General features: G+C 40.2%; 1 protein-coding gene across 1 annotated transcript in view; it reads right to left on the reverse strand.

The window, feature by feature from the left end:
• Positions 1-1,294: 1,294 nt before the first annotated feature.
• The window catches only part of Mpp7 (MAGUK p55 scaffold protein 7), a 239,318-nt gene continuing 217,986 nt past the window's right edge, over positions 1,295-22,626 (reverse strand). The window contains exons 13-17 of the mRNA XM_075970767.1: positions 17,857-17,937; positions 8,177-8,270; positions 7,035-7,143; positions 4,971-5,114; positions 1,295-4,279 (exon numbers count right to left, since the gene is read on the reverse strand). Of these exons, the coding sequence (XP_075826882.1) occupies positions 4,100-4,279; positions 4,971-5,114; positions 7,035-7,143; positions 8,177-8,270; positions 17,857-17,937 (608 nt within the window). The 3' untranslated portion in view covers positions 1,295-4,099. The remainder of the gene's footprint in view (positions 4,280-4,970; positions 5,115-7,034; positions 7,144-8,176; positions 8,271-17,856; positions 17,938-22,626) is intronic.

Here is a 22,626-nt window from a genome sequence, read left to right on the forward strand (position 1 = left end):
TTTGGATCAACTTTAACTTTGTTGGGGTATTTTATCTTACAATGGGAAAAAAATGAAGGCACAAGGACCCCAGTTTCTCTATTATCAAGTATGAGATAGATAGCATCTCCCACAGCATACGGCAAATGACTCAGGCTTTCCATGATGAATACAGCTCAGTCAGACAGTGATTATGTAGGTAAACAAGGTGGATGGTAACCAAAATAGTTCCTGCCTTCCAGGACTTTAAGAAGGGTGACAGAAGAAAGGACACTGAATCAACCAGGAGGTATTTCTTCCAAATTGTTATTAAGTATATTACACCAGAGCCAGTGGCTTAAAGATGTGATTTCTGTCCTACTAAGAATTACCTATTAATTACAATGTGTTGCATGGTTGAATGCAATGGAGCTTCCCCCAAAATAAAGGTTATTGCAGAAATTACTTGCTGTGACTCATGAGTTTATTACTCAGGGTGATGAAGAACACTGACCTAGGATTAAACTCTGATGGAAAGCACCGCCATCAAACGCAATTCACCATCACTGGGTACTTCTGTACTTCATTTCGTTCTAAGTATTCCACACGAATTCTGTCACTTTATGACCAGAGAAAACCTAGCAGATGTTTGATAATATTTTCCACATTTTCCTGGCAAGAAATGATGATGAGACCAACATCTCAAAGCTGGTAATCATAAAAACCAGAAATCAAACAAGAACTTTAGATTCAGGGCTGGGGACTTAATACAGTGGTAGTTATATGTATGACTAGCAGGTGAAATGCCCCAAGTTCGATTCAGCCCTATAGAAATCAATTGATCACTCACCTGATCAATCAGACTCTTTAGTGCTATATCATAAATCTTCCCGTGGAAGAAGGGCTGGGCTAACTACAATGACTGAAGCAAGACCATTATCAATTAGGTGCTCCATAAGGTAGAAGACAGTTCTCCTATGCCCAGCTGACAAGGTCCGTTTCATGTAACTAAATCAAGAGGAGGATGTAGCATCCCGATTCCAGACGGGAAAGGTGAGGATGGGCATTCCCAACACACTGGTCTGGACCACCCATCCTATTCTCCTTCTGTACATCTTCAAACTGCTACACTTACAGACTAAGACCAACGAGCTCCATCTGTCCAATAATCTTGATGAAAGCATTATTTGAAAAGAAATATAACATTCAATTTTAGGCATGGAAAGATCAAATAAATTACATCATAGTGAAGGAAGGAATTTGTTCCACCGTGGAAAAAGCAACACAGGTAGAGCAATTATAGCGTACTCAAGTACTACACAACTTTCAAGTAGATATATTGCTTGAAGATATTTTATTAAGACTAAAAAACTTTCCATTACATTTATCAATAAATTCATCATGGGCCAAAGGAAAATAAATAAAAATCTGCATCTTTAGGGACATTTTGACTCCATAGTTTTGTAATCTGAATTTACATGTTTGCTCATTTTAAATGACTACACTTTAGGCACACTCAATGATTATATAGTACCAGGAATGCCAGCCTTATAGATGCCAAGTTTCCACATTACTCAGGGAAACCATGGTTATTGTTTCAATTTTATCTCTTTACATTTGGACCGCTCTAACTGGGAGGTGGAAAGGAGAACAGCATTACACGCAAAGTTCAATTTTAATTGTACAAACACTGAAACAGTTGTTTCTTCTCTAACAGTGGCTGCCATGCCATCCCAGGAACAGGCTGCTGAGAGCTCGGAGAGTTCTTCTCGGTGGTAGGGGTGCTGAGGCCAGAGAGCAGAGAGAGGTTGCCTCTTACTACAGGGATCCACAGCCCTTTGTTGGCCTGGCTTATTACATTCTAATTCAATCTCTTTGAAAGCATCAAAGCACAGGTAAGCCTACATGACACCTGATTTCTTAAACTGCTTTTATTTTCATCATTTAAAAAAATGTTGTTTAGCTCTGGTCTAAAAAATACAGATATTTATATTTTCATAACATTCCATCCATCACCTATACTACTTATAAGGACTCAAAATTTCCACTGCACTATACAAGTTCTACCCTAAAATAAAAAATGGAGACAACAATCCCCAAAAGAAAGAAAAAAAATCAACAAAGATATCTTGGAGTAAGGAAACTGGGATACCTAAAGTATCCACAGAATGCCCTATGCTGGTATGCATTCCTCATCATTCTTGGTACAGAAACTTGCTTTATGAGAAGTGTAGGCATTCCCCAATATTCCACACAAACCAATTCTCTAAGACTTGTGCTTCTAGACAGGCCACACAGGTCACTGGCTTCAGAACAGGAATCTGCTAGTCATCCTATCTGTGTTTAAACTGCATGGCTTATCATTTAATTCATAAATACAGAACTTGCATAGACTATGTTCATTAGTCCAATGATCTGGCTGTGGGACTGAATGAATAATGAGGTCTCTAGAGTAACTTCTGTGTCTGCTTCTCACAGTAATCCGACATGTCATAAGGAAAGTTAGCAAGGACACTATCACATGACAGTGAACATGTAACATGTGGGGATCTACCTGCAACAAGGTCAAATATTTACATGGAATGCTGACCTTGCTTATAAAACTACTACTTTAAATTATATCTTTATATATAATTTCTTTTATGAATAACCCTATTTGATAACTAAAAATATGTCTTTCAAATATCTCACAAATATATAAAATTTCCCTATATTTTATTTTTCTTTAAGCATGACATTTAAACGCTCTTCAAAGCAACAAAAATATTTTTGTATTAAAGTCATAGATGTGATGGTTTTTCTATTGGCTGAGTCACACTGCTCACAGGAATGGCAGGAGCTCTTTGAACCATAGATTTGTAATATGATAAATTATTCACTCGCTGGAGACCTATAGCATCAAAGAAAAAGGAGCAATGTCATCTAAACATTTAAAAAATACATCTTCTTTCAGAATAGGTTGAGATGAAATCTGGCCAATGTTAATAATCATTTTGATCAAAAAAAGTTAACACAATATAAGGTTTCTAGAACACACCGTAGCACAGTTTAAACATGTGGTGATTCCACAGTATGGAAACATGATCACTTTTTCCTTAACTATGTGTGTTACACGTTTAGAATATGTATCTCATTCTTATAATTTGCTGAGAACTTCCAAAGCAAGAGAATAAAACATTTTGACTACAAAAATGTCTTCTGAAAAGTAACTGGTTAAAACAGGAGTTGCTTTGTGATCATTGCTTGCCCTAAAATAATTATCCTTACTAAACCACAAGGAAGGGTTTTGGTCTACATCTATAATATTACTTAAATCTATTTCCAAACCTGTTGCAGTGGCATGTACCCGTACTTGGGAGGTTGAGGCAAGGAGGGCTGAGTTCAAGGCCAGTGTAGAGAGCATAGTAAGACCCTCAACTTACAAAAAAAAAAAAGGATCCATTTTCCCTTATAGAATATTTGCAGCATCTATATGTACTCCAAAGGATTTCCTAAGCTATAATATGTGAGCAAAAAACACACAAAGAACATAAAACACACAAAGAACATACTCTGTGCACAGGAGCAGTAATAGGATGGGGTCTTATTTCCAGCTCAATCAAACCTGTGGAGCTGCCCAAGATGGCTAAGTCCATGCTGTCAACTGCAAGCATGCAAAGTGAAGGGCAGCAAGTAAAGGTGGGGCATGAACTCTGATACACTGCCTCTCACAACAGAGACAGAACTAAGGGCAATCAGGGAATTCAAAGTTTTACACTGTGCCGATTTTGACCTTTAGATTGTGCAGTCATATGATTCAAATAAGGCTCTAAAAGATATAAACAGGTGCCGGGCGGTGGTGGCGCACGCCTTTAATCCCAGCACTCGGGAGGCAGAGGCAGGCGGATCTCTGTGAGTTCGAGACCAGCCTGGTCTACAGAGCTAGTTCCAGGACAGGCTCCAAAACCACAGAGAAACCCTGTCTCGAAAAACCAAAAAAAAAAAAAAAAAAAAAAAAAGATATAAACAAAACCACATTGAAATTTTATAAAGACTTTATATCTATAACAGTGATAGAGGTTTAAGAAAATCCTATCAAAAACATGGTAGCTGACCTAATCATGCACTTTGTAAAAAACACAATTAAGGAAATTTTCTTGAGTTATGAATGTAACCAGCTCACGGGGACCCAATGGGTATCAGTCTCTAGTTTGTCAAATGTTGTTTTTAGCTCATTAAATGCCATAGTGAGATCATCATTTATTATAATTTTGTCAAAAAGATGGCCGTATTGACTTTCCATTATTTGTGCTGATTTAATCATTTCTTGAAAGTCTTCTTCCTATAAAAACAAGTAACAGATTAAGCAACTAGACAATTACATGATTTCACATCAATAGAAACATTTTACAATGACTTTACTGAAAGCTGCGATTTTAGACTTTAAACCAAGCCAAAAACAAAATCACCTTCCCTATCACTACTTTTTCAGGCTTTCTGGGTCATTTGTAATGCACCATTAAGGAGCATATCACGATTAGCATAGATATCAGGGCTGCTGTTAACTCAGTATGCGTGCGCAAGACCAAACTTTAGTTGTTGACGTATTTTCTTTGGTTCATTTGGTGGCATTGGGAGTAAACCCAGAGCTTTGTGTGTGCTAGGAAGTTCAGAAACAGTGGTTAATACTACTAATGTGGATATTGGTTGGAGACACAGAATCTTACTGCAGAACACTTTGGTTTCAAATATTTCAGGCAGAAGGGAATGATTTCTAAGTCTCAATTGTCCTGTGCCTGCATCTTGAGTGTTTCAGGTAACAGGGGTGGATTACCATACCCAGTTCCACAAAGTAGAATATCAGTTCATAGAACCAAGAAGAATTCACAACACCATTGTTCAAACCATGCAGAATAAAACATTATGATCTTATAGGAGTCTAGATCATAACTTCATCTGCAACAGTGTTCTTAAGTACTGCGTGCAAGCATTTTGGTGCTGCTTATCCAATGGCTAGCCAACATAATACCCACTGTGAAGGGTTTTGCTGTTCCTTGGTCATCTCTGCTTGAAATAATCTTTGCATTTTTTCTTGTCTCTCTCAAACGTTCTATTGATGGAGGTTTTATAAATATCACATAGGGTTTGAACTCCAGTGTCCTTAAGTGCTTCACTGTCTGCAATAGAGAAAAGATTTTTCAAATTTCTTCATAATTTCATGTATTTTTGGATTTTTCTAAGGAGAAAATTTCTTAAAATTATTCTTTAATGTCAGGTTATTATTCAATCAGTTCCTGAGAACTAAGGTGACAATATCACTGAAAAGCAACTAGAGAAGGCAATTTATACTTTAAATGTTTTGAAATTAACCATCGCTATTATGGAAGACAGTGACTAAAGCCATTAGAACACTAGGTCCTAGACCAAGCTTCTAAAAGACGTGATGAGGTTGGCAGTCTGTAAGCTGTCCATTTCTTTCACATTCCCTCTGCTAGAAGCTGGAGTCTGTGCAGTCTTTCTGCTCTCTGTGAGGTTAACCAGCACCTCCCCTTCCCCATCAAGAGTCCTGCTTTGTTTGGAGACAGGTTTGTCTGGGACTGTGTAGGATTGCATAGGAGCCTGCCTGGGAGTCCTAATACTCTTGCCTCAGTTTCTAGAGTGCTAGATTACAGGTATATACCAACATACCTTGGTTGTTTTTATTTCTTTTATTTTATTCTTCTCTCATACAATACATGAAAACCACAGTTTCCCCACCCAGCACCTATCCCCACCCCCATCTCCCCAGATCTACTTCTACTTCACTTCCCTTCAGAAAGAAAGCAGGCCTTGCAGGGATACCTGCTGAGCATGGCATAACAAGATGTAAAAAGGCTAGGCACAAATCCTCATATCAAGGCTGGGCAAGGAAACCCAGTAGGAGGAAATGGGTCTCAAGAGCAGGTAAAAGAGTCAGAGACCCCACTCCCACTAAATGTATATAAACAGCAATATACAGTTATACAACCATAACATATATACAGAGGACCTATCACAGACCCATGCAGGCTCTGTGATTGCCACTTCAGTCTCTGAGCCCCTATGAGCCTCCTTAGCTGATTCTGTAGACTGGGTTTTCCTGGTGTCTTTGACCCCTCTGTCTCCTACAATTCTCATCTGGATTTTAAGTGTTGACTCCTGTAGACTGAACTGATGAATTGTCAAGTGTGATGGATTGTCAGAACTGAGAGATATTATTGAAATCTCCATAGTCTAAATAGTTCATTTATCCCACTGTGAGGTTAAGTAGATGAACTCTATGTGTTGAGGGGAGCGATATAGTGATGGCGAGGATGAGGAAAGGACTGAGTGAGTCTGGGAATAACCAGGTCCAGTACACAGACAGGGAGTTGAGAACAAGAAGAAATGCCCCACTTCCTCCTGGTGCCTGGACAGAAGGTAGCTTCCAAGGTGATGTTAAGGATTCTATAATTCTAGCTTCTTCATCCATAAGAGGTGCAGAAGTTCTATAATTGGGAGGCTAAGCATCCCAGAATACTACCACCATTAAAAGGAGAATCTTCAGCTCCAGGAAGACTAGGGTAATGCTGGATTTGAGTACCAATCAGAGGACAAAGAATATCACATAAGGAATTGAATGTTTTCACCCATTGGCCTTCTTAGTTCACAAGAGGCCCCTGGGTGATACACAAGGTCTCTCTGAGGCATCTCAGACAAGATATTACTGAACAGTGCCTCACAGCTATGCCAGGCTTTAAATGTCTACATTGTGTACAAGATCAGATTAGCACAAGAGAATGATGATCTAAAATGCCACTGTCAGATTATAAACACTGAGATGAGGCGTAACACAAAGCATGTTATGTATGCAACATTTTTAAAAGATCCCAAATAAACATGTAATAGCCAGCAAACTCGACTGAATAAAAACAAGACAGATAAACACTGACCTTAGGGCATCTTTCCCTCTTATTTTCTAATAACATTATGTGTTTATTTTTCTTAACCAACCTACATTTAAATGAGCAGACTTTATATGAAGCTCACTCTGACATGCGGCAGGAGACTGACAGGAACTGCATGCTTTGTTTACTTACATGAGGTTGGACATCCAGTAGACAAACTTTGTTCTTAGCTAGGACAGAGCGAACTGAGTCTATACTTGTGCCATAGTAGTTGTTTTTATATTCACCATATTCAATGAACCTGCAGAAAATTAGACACTCATCAGGATGGTTTGTGAATATGAAAAAAAAACAGGTGGCAAGTTATACTTCATAGGCAAAAGGTATTTTTGCTGAACATGTAAAATTTTTTTGCTGTATTTAATAAAATAAACAGAACCAAGCATTTCAGCAAATGTCAATTTGAAAAAAATCTCCTACATTTTCAAATCAGTAACACTTGCTTGTATTACACTTAAGCCCAAAAAAGTACTTTGGTTCAGTAGAGCGTTAACGTTTTCCATCACCCCCTTTCAGAACTAATGCAAGGCAATAAAACAGCGAGTAAGCCAAACAATAGAAACTACTGGAATTTCACTGCACACTACAGAGTAACAGAGCTGGGCACTGCAGCCACAGGAGCTGGGAGGTGGCTAATGGAACCAGGGCAGCGATTATGTGCTATAAAAACACAGTCATAGGGCCAAACTTGAAGAAAGCATTTTGATGTTTCAATAAAATCCCACAATACTGCGTGAAAATACACCCTACTTCTGACGCCCTGAGTAGCCACACCTCAGCAATGGAAAACTGAGGGAGGGTGGGGTAGGAGTTAGCTGGAGACGGTGTGTGCAGCATGCCAGCTCTACTCCAGTGCTGGAAGTGCCAATGAGACTTAGGTGTGCATGAAGATTATGGCGAAAGCATATCATATAGCTGGCCATTAATTTTTAAAATAAAGTCCTGCCCAAGTTATTTGTTGAGATTCAATTACTGGACTGGAAAAAAAAAAGTCACAGAAATACCCTGGGAAGTTTTACTCATGCTTCAAAATAATTCTTACGGATTTAGCTGCACAGAAATGTAGTAGCTCCTAGGTACTAAAAAAAAAAAAAACTAGACATGAATATCTGTAATTACTAACTAAACTACCATTTTATAAGGACTTCAAACAGTACTATAATAACTGAAATGCATTTCAAATGGAAGGGAACCCTGGGCTATCTAAAATTAGATATGCGGGCAACAGCTTAAACACAGTGGCAATAGAAAAAATTCAACAAAATTTCACATACTTGTTATTTTGTACATCTGTCTCAAACAAATGCTTAGAAATAAAAATATATTCCACACCATCACTTTCTTGGCTTCGTCTTGCTCTAGTGGTATCTGTGATTTGATAGAAAAGGAGTTGAGAAGTCTACATCAGTTAAAGTATTTAAAAAAAAAACAAGTACATTAAGTTAGTTTCCTATACAAGATGTTTTTAAAAACATATGGAAAAAAGTGAATTAACTGGCAAAGTACAGTGGAGGATAAATTCAGAGTTCTCCACTGTCATTACAATTGTACCACGGGTCTGATCATTACTCATACCTTTGAAGAATCTTCAATATGAGTAAATACATAAAAGTAGTCATATGTGTAGAGTTTAACCCACACCCCAGGAAATCATCTTTCTTTTGCAAATAACTTGTTTATCATGTTGTATACTGATTTATTTATTTATTTATTTACTTTGCTAAAGTAAGCACAGTGTTCACTGGGTGGAAGGTAAACTTTCTTCACACAGTACATGGCATGTACCTTCAGTATTCTGTTTCACCAACTAAATGAAATCAAATACCTCCATGAATTATTTACAACTGCTGCCAAGTTAGTAACAAGAGCCTCTCACAACCTTTGACAATGTTGCCTACTTATTTTCGAGAGAAGTATAAAAAAGCAGAAAATACAGGCTAGTGGAAAAACAATGACAAAACACAACACTTTCTAATGTGGACACACATGAAACCCCACTGCAGCTTTACTCTCCCTGCCCTTAGAATCAAAAGTCCTGGATGCCTGTCACTTATCTGAGAACCTTGAAAATACACAAAACAGGAAGGATACGGAGGCCTGCATGGGGAGCCACGGCATACTGGTAACAAGGCAGGGACTAGATTACTGTAGGGAACTAGGGAAAAGGGCTATGCAACTGCTCACCAATGTTACACTGAAAACACATGCGGAACTTAAAACATGCTAGATTTAAAAGAGTGAGGTAGGGAATGTCAAGAAAGAGAGGGCCTGTAGCTGGTCATGAGACAGCCAAGCTAAGTAGGTAAGAGAAAGGACAGGGCCTGGAGGAAGAAAGGCCAATGTTGGCAGGCTGTCTGTCTGTCTGACTCCCATGAAACCCTGGGGATGTACACAAGACACTGATGATCTCTCAAATATTCATGCTTTCAGTGAAGCTAAGTGCAGCTTACCTAACTGGGGAAAGATGGCTTTTAATGAAGAAGGTTACCTCAGTCCAGAAAAGAGATTATCCCAGATCACCCCATGGATACAGAACTGGATATGAGACAGTTAAGAAAGACTGAGGCTACATCTTGGTAGCTGTGTTAATGTCATACCCCATGGCGAAATACAAGCTGGACACATAAATGCTGAAAACAAATCTAAACCAAGGCTTCTTTCACTTCACCTGCTCCCATTTGTCTGTGTCATTAATATTTACAGCGTGAGGAAGCAAAAGGCAGAGCCACCATTCCAATTAACTTTTGGAGTCCCTTGAGTTATGGCACCTGAGTCCCCAGGTAGATGCACCTTGGTTGAAAAAGGTATTGTCATTCTAAACAAACAAACAAACAAACAAACAACTAAAAAAACCAACAATAACAACAACAACAACAAAAAACCCCTGCTCAGCAAGATTAGCAAGGTGTGTGTGAATTAAGAGTGTGGAGGGAACTGAAAAGTGGAGAAGTAGAGAGGGGAGTATGTTAATTCTCTTTAGAAACCAACATTGGTCTAAAAGTACCTTCTGCCTTTGTATGTACAGCTCAGATTCAAGCCAGCAGAATTTACATAACTGAATGAAAAGAGTTATCAATCAAAATAGCCTCAGGAAAGACGAGCAAAGAAGAGACCTTCTCAAATGAAACAAACCCATGCTCACTTCAGGAATAAAGTGATCAACAGTCAAATCAACATTCCAGTACACTATTTCTTCCTAGTTTAATAAAATAGAAATGCTTTAAAGTAAAAACTGTAGTGAGATAGGTTTCTTTTTTAATTAAAGGGTTGTTTTGTTTTTGGTGTGTGTGTGTGTGTGTGCACGCACACACACACACACACACACACACACACACACACACAGACACCATGATGTATATGAAGGCCAGAGGGTAACTTAAGGTATCATTGTTCAGGAGCCATTCACTTTGTTTCTTTAGACAGGCCCCTCCCTAAACCTGCAACTCGCCTAGCAGAGTTAGGCTAGCTATCCAGAGAGCCGCAGGGATTCACCTGTTTCTGCCTTCCTATCACCTCTGGTGGTTTTTTACATTGTGTCAGGTGACTGATATCAGGACACCCTGCTTATAAGATAAGCAGCTTCCCAGTGGAGTCATCACCCTACCAGGCGTCCTGTAGTTTCTAAACACATTTAAGCCTACAGTCCAACCATCCTCCTGCTTGTTCAAGGGAAACAAAACCTGTTTTTCCAAATTCTTGTGCACAAAGTTCACCCTGGTGCTGTATTTGTTAATAGTCAACAGTGAGGGTGATGGAGGAACCTCAGTAGCCACCATCAGGTGAGCATGCTGAGAGACTGTAGCATTTCCATGCAAAAAATGCCACCCAAGAATTGCTGAAGTTTGAGGCATCAAACATCATCAAGAATGTGGCAAACTCATGCTGAACTGGAAAAAAAAAATGAAAAACCTGTCTGTGCAAAACCAAATCAGCTTTCACTGTGTAATTCAACACAAAATACTGAGGATTACAATGAATCTCCAAGTGATGAGAGTAGAGCTGCACTTGGCGGTCTGGGGAAGAGCGGGAACTCTTCTGAGAGAATTCCTCGCTGTGCCTGTGATGACGCTTGCACATGTGCAGACAGAGGCTGACAAAGAACCATGTTCATTTTACATATTCAATTGTATCTTTTATAATATTTAACAGGAAACTATGAGCTGAGAAAGGCAACACTTAAAAAATGATTAAAAATTTACTTATGTATTAACCTAATATTTGTTTATTTATTTGTGAGGTGCACACTACGGTGTGCACGTGGAGGTTTAAGAACAACTTGCTAGAGTGTTGCTCCCCTCCTTCCACCATATAGGTACTGGGGACCAAACTCAGGTTCCCAGGCTTGGTCGGAGGCTCCTTTATCTGCAAAGCTGTCATGCCGGCCACAAAGCAATGAATTTTTAAGGCCAAATATCTCAGTTATGTTCTAAATCCTAATTCTCTTTACCAAACCAACAAATATATTTTACTATAAAGGTCCTTCAACAGTCACTCCCCCCTCCCCCATGGAACACCAAGAAGTAGTGCTGTTCTTAATGGAACGTCAGTCTTTCCAAAGCAGGATTAAGGACTGATAAGTTTTATTCCATCATGAAAACAAGCACCACACTTCACAGTAGGAAATGATTTTGTTGAGTGTGTCTTTCATGATACGTATTCAAGAGTAGAAATATTATTTAAATGAGTACTTTTTCTGCTTTGTAAATGGGGCTAAATTCATTTATTATTTTTGCTGTTGATATTTCCCAGAGTTCCTTTACCAAATAGTAAACAAAAACCAAACAAAACCCCACAACACTGGAAGTCAAAAACTGAGACTTTTCTCTGCACGAATTTTCTAGTAATAAAGAAAATACTGTGCTTGCCCAACTGTAAGAGATTTACATCATGACTGAGCATGCACAGCACCCATTTTGGGGACCATTGCCCTAATATACAGAGCCCTCTGTACCTATACGCACCAGGTTAGAAACTTTCAGAGGTATCAGAGCAAATAGGAGAAAAGAACATTGAGGACAGCTCCAAATGTTAGCCATGGCTCCTACTTCTTTACTGAGAAGTATCTCAGGTCTAATTGGAAGTCTTCAACTCAGTAACAAGCCGTCAAAATGCCTGTGAGAAGATTTCGAAGGCGGCAAATGAAGCATTCTTTTGACGGTTACATCTTCTAGAGCATGGGTAGTTTGAGCTCTATGAAAACATTGGCAGGAAGTGTGGGTAATGATGAAAGGTGTTCAAAACCCAGACTAAGGGTGTGGAATGCACAGATCTGAATGTAATGCCCATCTACCACAGAGCCTTTTGTTTGTTAACTTTCAGCTGTTTGAGCCAAACTGTAAGGTAATAGAGACAACTGGAGAAGGAAATCAACCAATCACTGAGCACTCTGACTGACCCCAAAGCCAGTAAAGAAAAAAAAAAAAGCCCTGACACTGAACCAGTGCCAAAAAAATCATACTACGTCAGAGCCAGTAAAAAAAATACACAATGGTCCCAAGATTAGAGTCAAAAGTCTAAAAAGGACCAGTGAAAGAAACACAGTTTGACCATGAAATCAGAGCCATTTCTGCCCCTTACCAACTAAACTAACCAATCTCTTAGCATGGAAAACTAAACAACCCCTCTTCTCCCTTGGAAAACTACTCCTCTAAGAAGCCCTATATAAGCCTCTCAGCCTGTTCACTTGGAGGCTACCCTTTATCCCTCCTTGCAGAGACAGTCACTCTCCTTCCCAAATAAATCTCAAAAGAGTATTGGGTAATGGTCTTCACTGGCTGGCACAGAGAACCTGGTTGGGATGCCCCTTAGGGGACTGAGCTGAAAAACCTTGCTGAGATCCTCCCTGAGGGGGGCTGAGCAAGGTGGAGCAGAACAGAGGAACTTTGCTGGGACACTCCCTAAGTGGGGGCTGAGCAGAGCAGAGCTCAACTATAGCGGGCTCTCCATGAGAAGAGCAGCATTGCTGCATCCTGTGGGGAGACCATCCTCCATTGCAGGTAGCCTGGCTTCCTGATAAGTCAGGATCCCTTTCCTCCAGGGCTGAGCTGTCCTAGTGAGGAGGCTCCAGCCTCCAGAGCTGTCCTATTGCAGCTCTAGCCCTCCAGAGCCATCCTACTGTGGCTCTAAGTATAGCCTTGTTTCCTGATAGGTCAGGCTATCTCTGCAACTTCACAGTTGTAACACATTCCCCTACAATAACAGTGTGTACTAGATTTAGTATCCCTTTAAAATACAGTCACATGCTGCATGATGCCATCATGCATTATGAAATGCGTACCTGACCGTAGCCTCATAAATTATCTAGTGATATCCTTGCCCACTGAGTTATATTAAGTCCAAATGATAAAATCACACAAGGACACACATTTTAAGATGAGTACTTTCACTAAACATGTGGCTGCCTGTTTTACTGGAAAAACAATATATTTGAAAGCAGTTATAAAAATAGTACAGACTGGTACCATACCCTGTTCCTTCAGCTTCCCCAGTTACACGGACCTAATTGTAACAGCATCAAAACCAAGAAGCCAAACATCAATGAATTATAATTAATTCAACTACAAGAAGTTCCATTTAACATTTAAAAACCAGAGCAGGACACAGGAAAGTTTACATATAAGACTTATATGAACACGTGTAGATATTGCATGTGTGTGTGTATGTGTTTTACAAAGACTAATGAAATCCAAAGATCAGCACAACCATACAATCAGTGCTCTAACACAAAGCGGAACAGTGCCAGCCTCATGAATTCCACTTGAGTTGCCTTTCTAGCCTGATAGAGGAGGGTCATATGTCTATGTGTTACTTTCATTGGTTAATAAAGAAACTGCCTTCGCTTTTTGATAGGGCAGGACATCTCCACAGGTTCTCTAACAGTATATACAACATTTTAAAATGCAAGAAAGGAAACACCAAGGGCTTACAACTGGGTATGAAATGACCCAGCTGACCGGATAAGGAGGAAAGGATCTGGGGAAACAGCAGAGTTAGTGTCACCAGGTCCACTGACTTCCACTCTCTTGAGCTCCACCAAGGAGGACACTCAAGACAGCTTTTGTATATCCTTGCTTCTATTGCAGCTAATTATAACAGACTAAACTATAAGTAAGATCAGCTTCTAAGATGCCTTCACTTATCCCAGAAAGGAGACAATCCTGGATCACCTTGCAGACAGGGAACTAACTATAGGTAACCAAGGACAATATATCTTGATAGCCATGGTAAGAGTTGACTCTCCATAGACAGTAAAGAAAAATGGTTCATGCTAACACTACAAGTTGGTCATGGAAACATGTGAAGAAAGCATAGTTTAACTAATGTGCAGAAGACTTGGCCAAGTTCAGAGACCAGCGATGCCTGTAAGGTCAGTGAGCTGCAATGCTGACAGGAGCTACTACCTGGCAGATAGCCAAAGCCATCAGCTAACAGAGTTATCACCATAACTGAGCAAGCAGCTCAGATACAGCATGTTATTATCTCCCTGGGTTGCATCAAGGGAACATGCACAGTGTGCAGGGCTCCCTATGTGGTCTTTCCCATGACATACTCAGAGAATTAACCAATCTTAACAGGAACCAACTCCCTCTTACCCATTTTCTGCTCTGAGCCCAATGAAAGACTCTAAGTCAGCAGCTCAATGGCTCTTACTCTCTGGGGTCTCCACCTCCTCTCCAGAGTTCCCTCTACTTTCCTCATAAAAACAAACAAACAAACAAACACACATCATGTCTCACTTTCTCTGAGTTCGCCTTAACAAAATTTGTTTTTACTTTGCTTACTTTCTTGTGTCTATGTCTTTAATAACACTGACAGACAGTGAACTCAAGAGTTAGTGACTTAGGTTGTCTTTTAGTGACTAATGAGAGTGTCTCGCACCAAGTTCCCCAGACTGTGCACACTTGGGTTGAGACATTCCAGTGCTCCCAAAGATCTGCATCACTCTTCCTCAGTCTACTCTTTATGGAATGAGTTCATGGTATAGGCAGTTACAGAGTGCTATCCCTGTGCATTCAACATGCAATAAGTTGTGATTTACCTAGCGGTGGCACCTAAGTAGCTTTCAGCCTATTGGACACTCATAAAGAATGTTTCTACAACCTAAATGCCCCTTGAGCGAAGAATGGATAAAGGAAAATGTGGTACATTTATACATTGGAGTACTACAGAGCAGAAAAAAATAACAATATCTTGAATTTTGCAGGAAAATGGATGCATTTAGAAAACACTGTTTTGAGTGAGGTAACCCAGACACAGAAAGACAATTATCACATGTACTTACTCATAAGTGGTTTTGAAACATAAAGCAAAGAAAACCAGCCCACAAATCACAATCCCAGTGAACCTAGACAACAATGAGGACACTAAGAGAGATATACATAGATCTAATCTATATGGGAAGTAGAAAGTAGAAAAAGACAAGATCTCCTGAATAAATTGGGAGCATGGGGATCTTGGGGGAGGGTGGAAGGGGGGAGGGGATAGACAGGGAGGGGAGCAGAGAAAATGCAGAGCTCAATAAAAATTAATAAAACATTAATTAAAAAAGAATGTTTCTAAGAACATCAGAGTAAATGTCTTTTGTTGATGGCCCACATATGTCCACTGGGAATGAAATTAAATTTGTGGCTCCTATGGTATTTGTTTAGTTTTATTGTACTTAGTTTTCTAAAGTGTTGACTTGAGTTCCCATCAATGCACAAAAGCGCCACAGCTCCACATCTCTCATAATCCACCAACTCCAGTGGCTATTTAACATGTGTTTAAAAAATGGATGTTATACGTGTATGCATCAAACAGAATATTACTGTAATCAAAACAGGAAGTTTTCCCTAAAATTCCAAGGTCTGCTCAAAGTATTTTGCAAAGCAATACAATCTGGAACTGCAAATTTGATCCTCAAATAAATCACTCTTGAACTAACTGGAACATTGAGACGCTGCTCCAGCTGTGCATGCCCGACATCACAAAACTGGGGATGCTTGCTATAGACACAGAACTTACTTCTATGAGCCTGAGGGTAATCCAGGCCTGGGAAACACTACATAGGAGTCTTTGTGCATTAACATGTGCAAAAGTGAATGTAAGCAGGAAGTGAGATGAGGGTCTCTTTGGCAAGTCCAAACCCTGGAACTTTCTTGATAGAATCCTAGTGTCTGGTTAATCTGAGGGCCAACGGCTTTGTTTTGGAATCCCCAGCAACACTACAACTATCATAGCAGACCACATCTGATATACAGTACTTATCCTCAAAGGAAACTAGGTTTTACTATTTACTGGAATACAGTAGTTTGAAGGAATAGTGCTACATAGGAGAGAATAAGTGTCATGTTTTGAGAATGAAGCATCCCCAAGAGCCCATGTTCTGCTGTTCCACAGCTGGTAGGATCATTTTTGAAAGCTCTGCAGCCTTCAGGAGATGAGGCCTGACTAGCTGAAGTAGATTATTAGGAACAGGCCTTTGAAGGTATAGGCTAGCCTACAGTTCTAGCCTTGCTCTATGCTTCCTGGTTCTCTACTAAGTACACGGTCTCAGCCACATTTATGACCACTGCCTTCCCCACCAGGATGGAATCCATTCCTTTGCTCTCTGAGGCTGGTACTGTCAGGCACTGAACAAAAGTAACTAACTTAAAAAGCGATGTCATAAACCTTATTCCAAGTACAAATGAAGCATCCTCTCTACCCCCTTCCTTTTCCCAGTGAGGCATCTTTCTACCCCCTTCCTCCTCTCAGTGAAGCATCCTCCCTACCCACTTCCTCCTCTCAGTGAAGCATTCTTTCTGCCCACTTCCTCCTCCTAATGAAGCATCCTTCTACCCACTTCCTCCTCCTAATGAAGCATCCTTCCTACCCACTTCCTCCTCTATGACTGTTCTACTCTGCGGTGTGGAGGATATGAAGGGGACGACATAGCAGGAAAGTGATAAATCTGGTTTGAACTTTCTAGGTTTCTCCCATGCTTATGCACCTGATAAAGTTAGCAATTGGGTGGTAAAATTTTCTATTTACCTGTACATTGGAATTCAACATCTGTAAGAGAAGGGAATTAAAAGAAAAAAAAAAACCAACCTGCACCATTCTACATGTTACTACATCTTGGTTGTTGAAAACCAGAAGTCCCCTTACTTACAGCTAAAAGTGATTACAAACAGTAATTTGGAAAAATGTAATAACAAGAAGTAACTGGAGGTAGCAGAGCACTCTAATTTTAAAATACAGTTGAACTCTTCCAAAACGAGAGAACATTGCTAAGGGCAATACACAAATGATTTTCTTTAAATGCAGCACTAAAACCACTTAAAAAAGCCAACTTTCCAATTTGGCCTTTCAGACAGCTTTCTAACATCAACATATTAAGTAGTCAAATGGCATTTATTCTGGAGATCAAAATGTTTCAAGTATCGTATTTCATATGAAAACCATTTTTATAAAAATAGATCTAATTCTGTATAACTAAAAGAAGCTTACCATGTTTGGTCAATTAAGCTATGGAAAGCCTATTTGAAACACTACCTGCCAATTGCTACACATGAAAGGTAATTAAGAAACATTGGTGCTATGAGAAGTCTCCCCAGGTTCTCTGTGGTTTGGTCTTTCTAATCATAAAACTGGTGAAAAACCTTGGTAAAACACTAGAACTTTGGGGAACAGAACAGTAAGACTTTTATTTATAAGATAATTTGTAACTAAATGTTGGTGTCACCTATGCATTAAGTCACCATAAACATCTCAAGCAGCTAAACTGAAATAAAGAAATAACCCGTCAATAATGTGCGGAGTGTGGGGAAATCCCTTGAGTCTCTGGTGCCTCAGTTCCTTCTCTAATGTGATGGCGCTGTGCAGAGCTGAGGAGCTCTAGAACACAGGTCTAGAGGAGAAATGTTGAGAACCCTAAATCACTAAGAACCATTACTAATGTCATTAGAGAAGCACTATGTGCTAGAGGACTCACGAGGCACTGTCACTCCATAGTGTTGGGTGTCACTCATCAACAGCTTCCGCTTCAGCTCATTCAGCCCAACTCCGACAGGACCTGAAAACAAAGCAGAGAAACTGAGAACAAGGTTCTAATCCTGCATTCCAAGTTAATCTGTACAAATGAAAAGAACTGGGCTCCTAGAGTTGTTTCAGAATAGTTTATACGCCTACCTGTTTTTCTAGACTACTTAAAACATACTCAAGAATAACTTAGCGGGAGGGTTGAAGGGGAGGGGAGAAGCTGGGAGGGGACCAGAGAAAAATGTAGCGATCAATAAAAATCAACAAAAGAGAATAACTTAGTGTATTACCTAGTAATCCATTTACAACAGCCTAAAATATTTTCATCTACAAATTGTACTGTACAGTCCTGAGTGATAGTTTCATTTTAAAATGTTTTCTGATTTCAATAAAAGAAAATCATTGGTCTTGACCTAATTTTGGATACAAATTTAATCAAGCATTTTAAGTGTGCAATTATGCATTTTATATGTGCACAGAGCTCTGTCATGACATCTTACCCTACAGAATTCCAGACAGCTCTAAACATCTGAAAGTTGCCACAGGCCTTACCCATTTAAACCAATTAAATGCACAGACACAGATGATGAGGAAGGCAAATGGCATGTACGGTGAAGAAGAAAGATGGCAGATACACCTTGCATTTAATGAGAATGACTAGTTAATGAAAACCACCAAAGAGTGGCTGTGAACACTGGCCTGAAATCAAAAGTCATAAAGGTATCAGCCTCAGGGTTAGTATTCCTTCCCCATCTTAAACCTCATACAACTTGTGGTTAGGTCTATGGATGAACTGTAGATAGAAGTAGACAGAATATTGGCTCAGAAGCCAGCCTGTCCTGAGCTAGGTCCTCATTTGCTCCTATCCAAACTTCTCCTCTGATACTAGACAAGGCGACCCTACCTCAGCAAGGTCAAGTGTGCCCTCAGTCTGCATCACAAAGCTCCCTTTCTTGGAAGAAAGGACAAGAACTCAGTACACACAGGTGCCTGCCTTTGCATCCTTTATCTCCCCTTTCTCCTCATCTTTGGGGCAGAGAGATCCTAAGAAAAGAATAATGATGTGCTTGCAGGTACACAGAGCTGAGGCCAGCCAAGTGGGCACTGTGAGTGGATGGGAGGGTGTGGGGACAGGTAAAGGGGCAGGACTGCGGACCGTACCTTCCATCCCCACTGGCACTTCTAGCCCCACCTTGTCCTACTACATCTTTTACCTTTTCTACATGGCTGACAGGAGCCTGTTTCTCTGTAAACTTCCCTCTGTTCTCTAAGACTCGATGAAACTGCAAAGACATGCTTGAGTGATGGTAACAGTTACTACAGCTTACTAGAACATATAGTTCCCCTTTCTAAATTAATATGCTCCCTTAGCAACAGCATAACAGAGAAAATAAGAATGTAATTTCTGATAATACGACTTGTGCTTCAGTACAAACACACTTGGCATGACCAGAAGGAAAACATGCAACAAAGTCAGATGTCTGCATCCACTTAGGAGGTCAGATTTAAGGGCTCAAGAACCACAGGGTACAAACAAGTACTGAAACAAGGCCCCTGGGTCCAGATAGAGTGGACACCAGAATTTGGATAAACATCATGACCAGGTTTACTGAAGTGTTGTGGATCTGCTAGTGAGGTGTTCTCCCTAAAGTTACATTAAAAGCTTGGATGGCCGTTGATGTGATTGGATTGTAAGGGCTGGGCTTGATCAATGGCTGAATGGTGGAGTCCAAGTCAGAAGGCATACCTTGACCTTGGAGCCTTTCTCAGTTTCATTCTTTTTCTTGGTTACTATGAAGTGAGTGACCTGCCCCTCAATGCCCTTCCACTCTGGTGCATCTGCATGGCCCAGAGTCTCAAAGCAATGGCATAAGCTGGCCATGGATAGAACCACATAACCGTGATCCTAAAGAAATCTTATTCTTTTTAAGTTGTTTGCTCAAATATTTTGCTATAGTGACAAAGGTGACTATCATGAAGAGAAAGAGGAAGGCAACCTTAACTAACAAGAGGACAATGTGCCAAGTGTATCAAAGTGAAAAAATACAAATGACTAGGCTTGAGAACATTAACCTGAGTGATGGAAGTGCAGCCAATGCCACAGAAGGTTGGCTTCTAGCCCTACGCTAACTTTGGGTTATGTACCAAGTTCACAGGTTTCCTACACTTTCCCACTTCAAAGGACCTATGACACTAATTACACACGCTTGCTTACTTGCCTTGATCCTCTAACAGACTGTGAGGTCCGTGAATACAAAGACATCTCCTGCCTCACTCACCTACTATTTCTACAGTTGGCAAATTATATACACTTAAATATGTTTCGTATTACTGTGAAGATGGAAGTCACAAAACAATCCCACACCAGTTCAGATCTGAATAATAAAAGGGTTATTTATTTAAGGGAAAAACTTACAGATCCCTGTCCTAGATACCAGTCCTCTGCACAAACAGGAACAGAGTCTAGCAGCTGAAAGCGGGAGCCAGAAGCAAGAAAGAGAGGGAAAATGCTTTGCAACTGCTTTTACAGTATAAGAGACCATGCCCAAGTGGGCTGGTATCTTAAAGGCTATTGCCTGAAGGAGCAGACTGTGCTCCCACAGCATTACTGGAACAAGAGCCCTGGGTCTCACATGTGCTAGGCTGGTGTGCTACCAGTGTCTCACATCCTCAGGGTCTAGACCAGTTGGTTAAATGTCATGCAATGTGTGTCTCATGGGGGTAAAGCACAAGTGAACTACAGGCATGCGGGCTGAGGGTGCCTGGATGTAGTGGTCAGGTAATACATTCAGGACATATACTGAATGTGACTCTTAATCTTCAGCAAGAGCAGAAGGTGATGAGTGCTGCTATGTGCAGTGAGTTTTAGGAAGGAATTCTAGTTCTCTGCTTTCTACAAAGGCTCACAATACACTAAGGAAGAAAGGACTGAGATTCTCATGTAAATGTCCACATGGTAAAACTTGACACTAGGAAGAGAACTCTGTGGGGAGTGGCAAGCAGACAGACACCGATGGTGCTACTGAAACCACACGAAGGCTATGTATTCCATAAGGCACCAACATATGAGGAATATATTCTTGAAAAAAGAAAAAGGAAAAGAGTGCTTCAATGGAATACCACTGTGTGTACTGTCAATTTATAGATAAGTAACTGGTTACTTATGCCCCCAAAGTATGCCAAATAGTAGAGCATAGAGGGCCCTGCTCCAGGAAAGAATATGGTGGGAAATCGGTTCTTTTCATATGTCTCAGTCCTTAGCTCTTCCTAGAAAGACTCTTTGAAGAGAAGTTGAACGCTCCTTATTTCACACACTACTCAAATGACAATAAATAAGAACAATTATCGCCCCCCCCCAGCCTCTAAAACCAATGATTTATTTTAACTCAGGAGCAAAAACTAGTTGTCTTACTCAGTAGGGAATCCTATGCCAATCCCAGGATGTCACTCTTAAGTTCTGGCCACACTTACTTTCAGTCCCATATGACAACTATGGACCTCACCCTCACAAACCAATTTCAGCTACCCAGTTATAAAGCCACACTCACTCCCATCAGGAATGACCAGAAAAAAGGATTTGATCTGAATTTCATGAGTTTTAGATTATTCTAGATCATAATCTACAAACATAGACACAGTCTCATAAAAAGTCCAAAGGACAGAATTTAAAATCACTCTTTTTATGAAACTGCTTATCGGACACACACAAGGCAACTTCCCTGTGGGGCTGCTGCTCATTTTGCACCCATTCTGGGAAAGAAAGCCTCTTATTGACTACAAAAAAAAAACAACAATCAGAAACAAAACCCCACATTCACACCTGTATCCTAATACCCCCGATCCCAGCGGGCACAATCACATCACTTTTACTTGGCTTCTTTATATTTAGAATGGAGAAGTATGAGCAAGTTAACTCATACATGTGCCTCTGCTGAGAGAATTCACTGTGCCCTTCAATATATGAACCTTTACCACACTTGGTGAAACACATTTATATGATTGTACAGTTTATGTTCAATGGCTCTTGTTAATGATAAAATGGATCAAAGTTTATGCTGAAAATCTTCAGCTCATTTGGCTTTGGTTTGATGGGAACTCTAGTAAGAGAGGTTTCCATGTGGCAGGCATCTGTTATGCAGGCCATTAAGAACTTTCAACACATCTCTCAAAGTGTCATCTTCATGAGAAGTCATGTCTGTTTCGAAAGGGTGCACTGGAATGTGGCTCCCAGGTTATTCCAAAGCTCCTGTGACTGACAAGTCTACATTTCCCCACACTGCCTACACTCTCTCTAAAACAATGTAGATGAAACATGAAGTCAGGCTCTGCGCCGTCTATGGTGATGGCGTCCAATGCCCTGGACTTGTTCACTCTTTCCCAGTGCCCACACTTTGAGTGGTGATTGTCTATGCTTGTGGCTAACAAAACTGGTATCAATATAATCTGCTGGTCTCTCAACACACATTCTGAAGATACTCCGTCCGACACACTCTAGGAAGGCTGAATAACCCGAAGTGTGTACCAAACCTGGACAGCTTAGATGCATGTGTTATGGTAGTTTTCATTTACGATTCTGGAATCTCAAACACAATGATGCACAAGCGAAAGTCCCAGAGCTCACTGAATTGATTTTAGTTTGAAATGGAGATGGCAAACTAAGGTTGATGCACTTTCTCATCTAAAAATAAAGAGTGCTCATGGTCAAGCCCGGAATGCCATCTGC

The sequence above is a fragment of the Microtus pennsylvanicus genome, chromosome 4, assembly GCF_037038515.1.
Source record: "Microtus pennsylvanicus isolate mMicPen1 chromosome 4, mMicPen1.hap1, whole genome shotgun sequence".
NCBI classification, from domain to species: Eukaryota; Metazoa; Chordata; class Mammalia; order Rodentia; family Cricetidae; genus Microtus; species Microtus pennsylvanicus.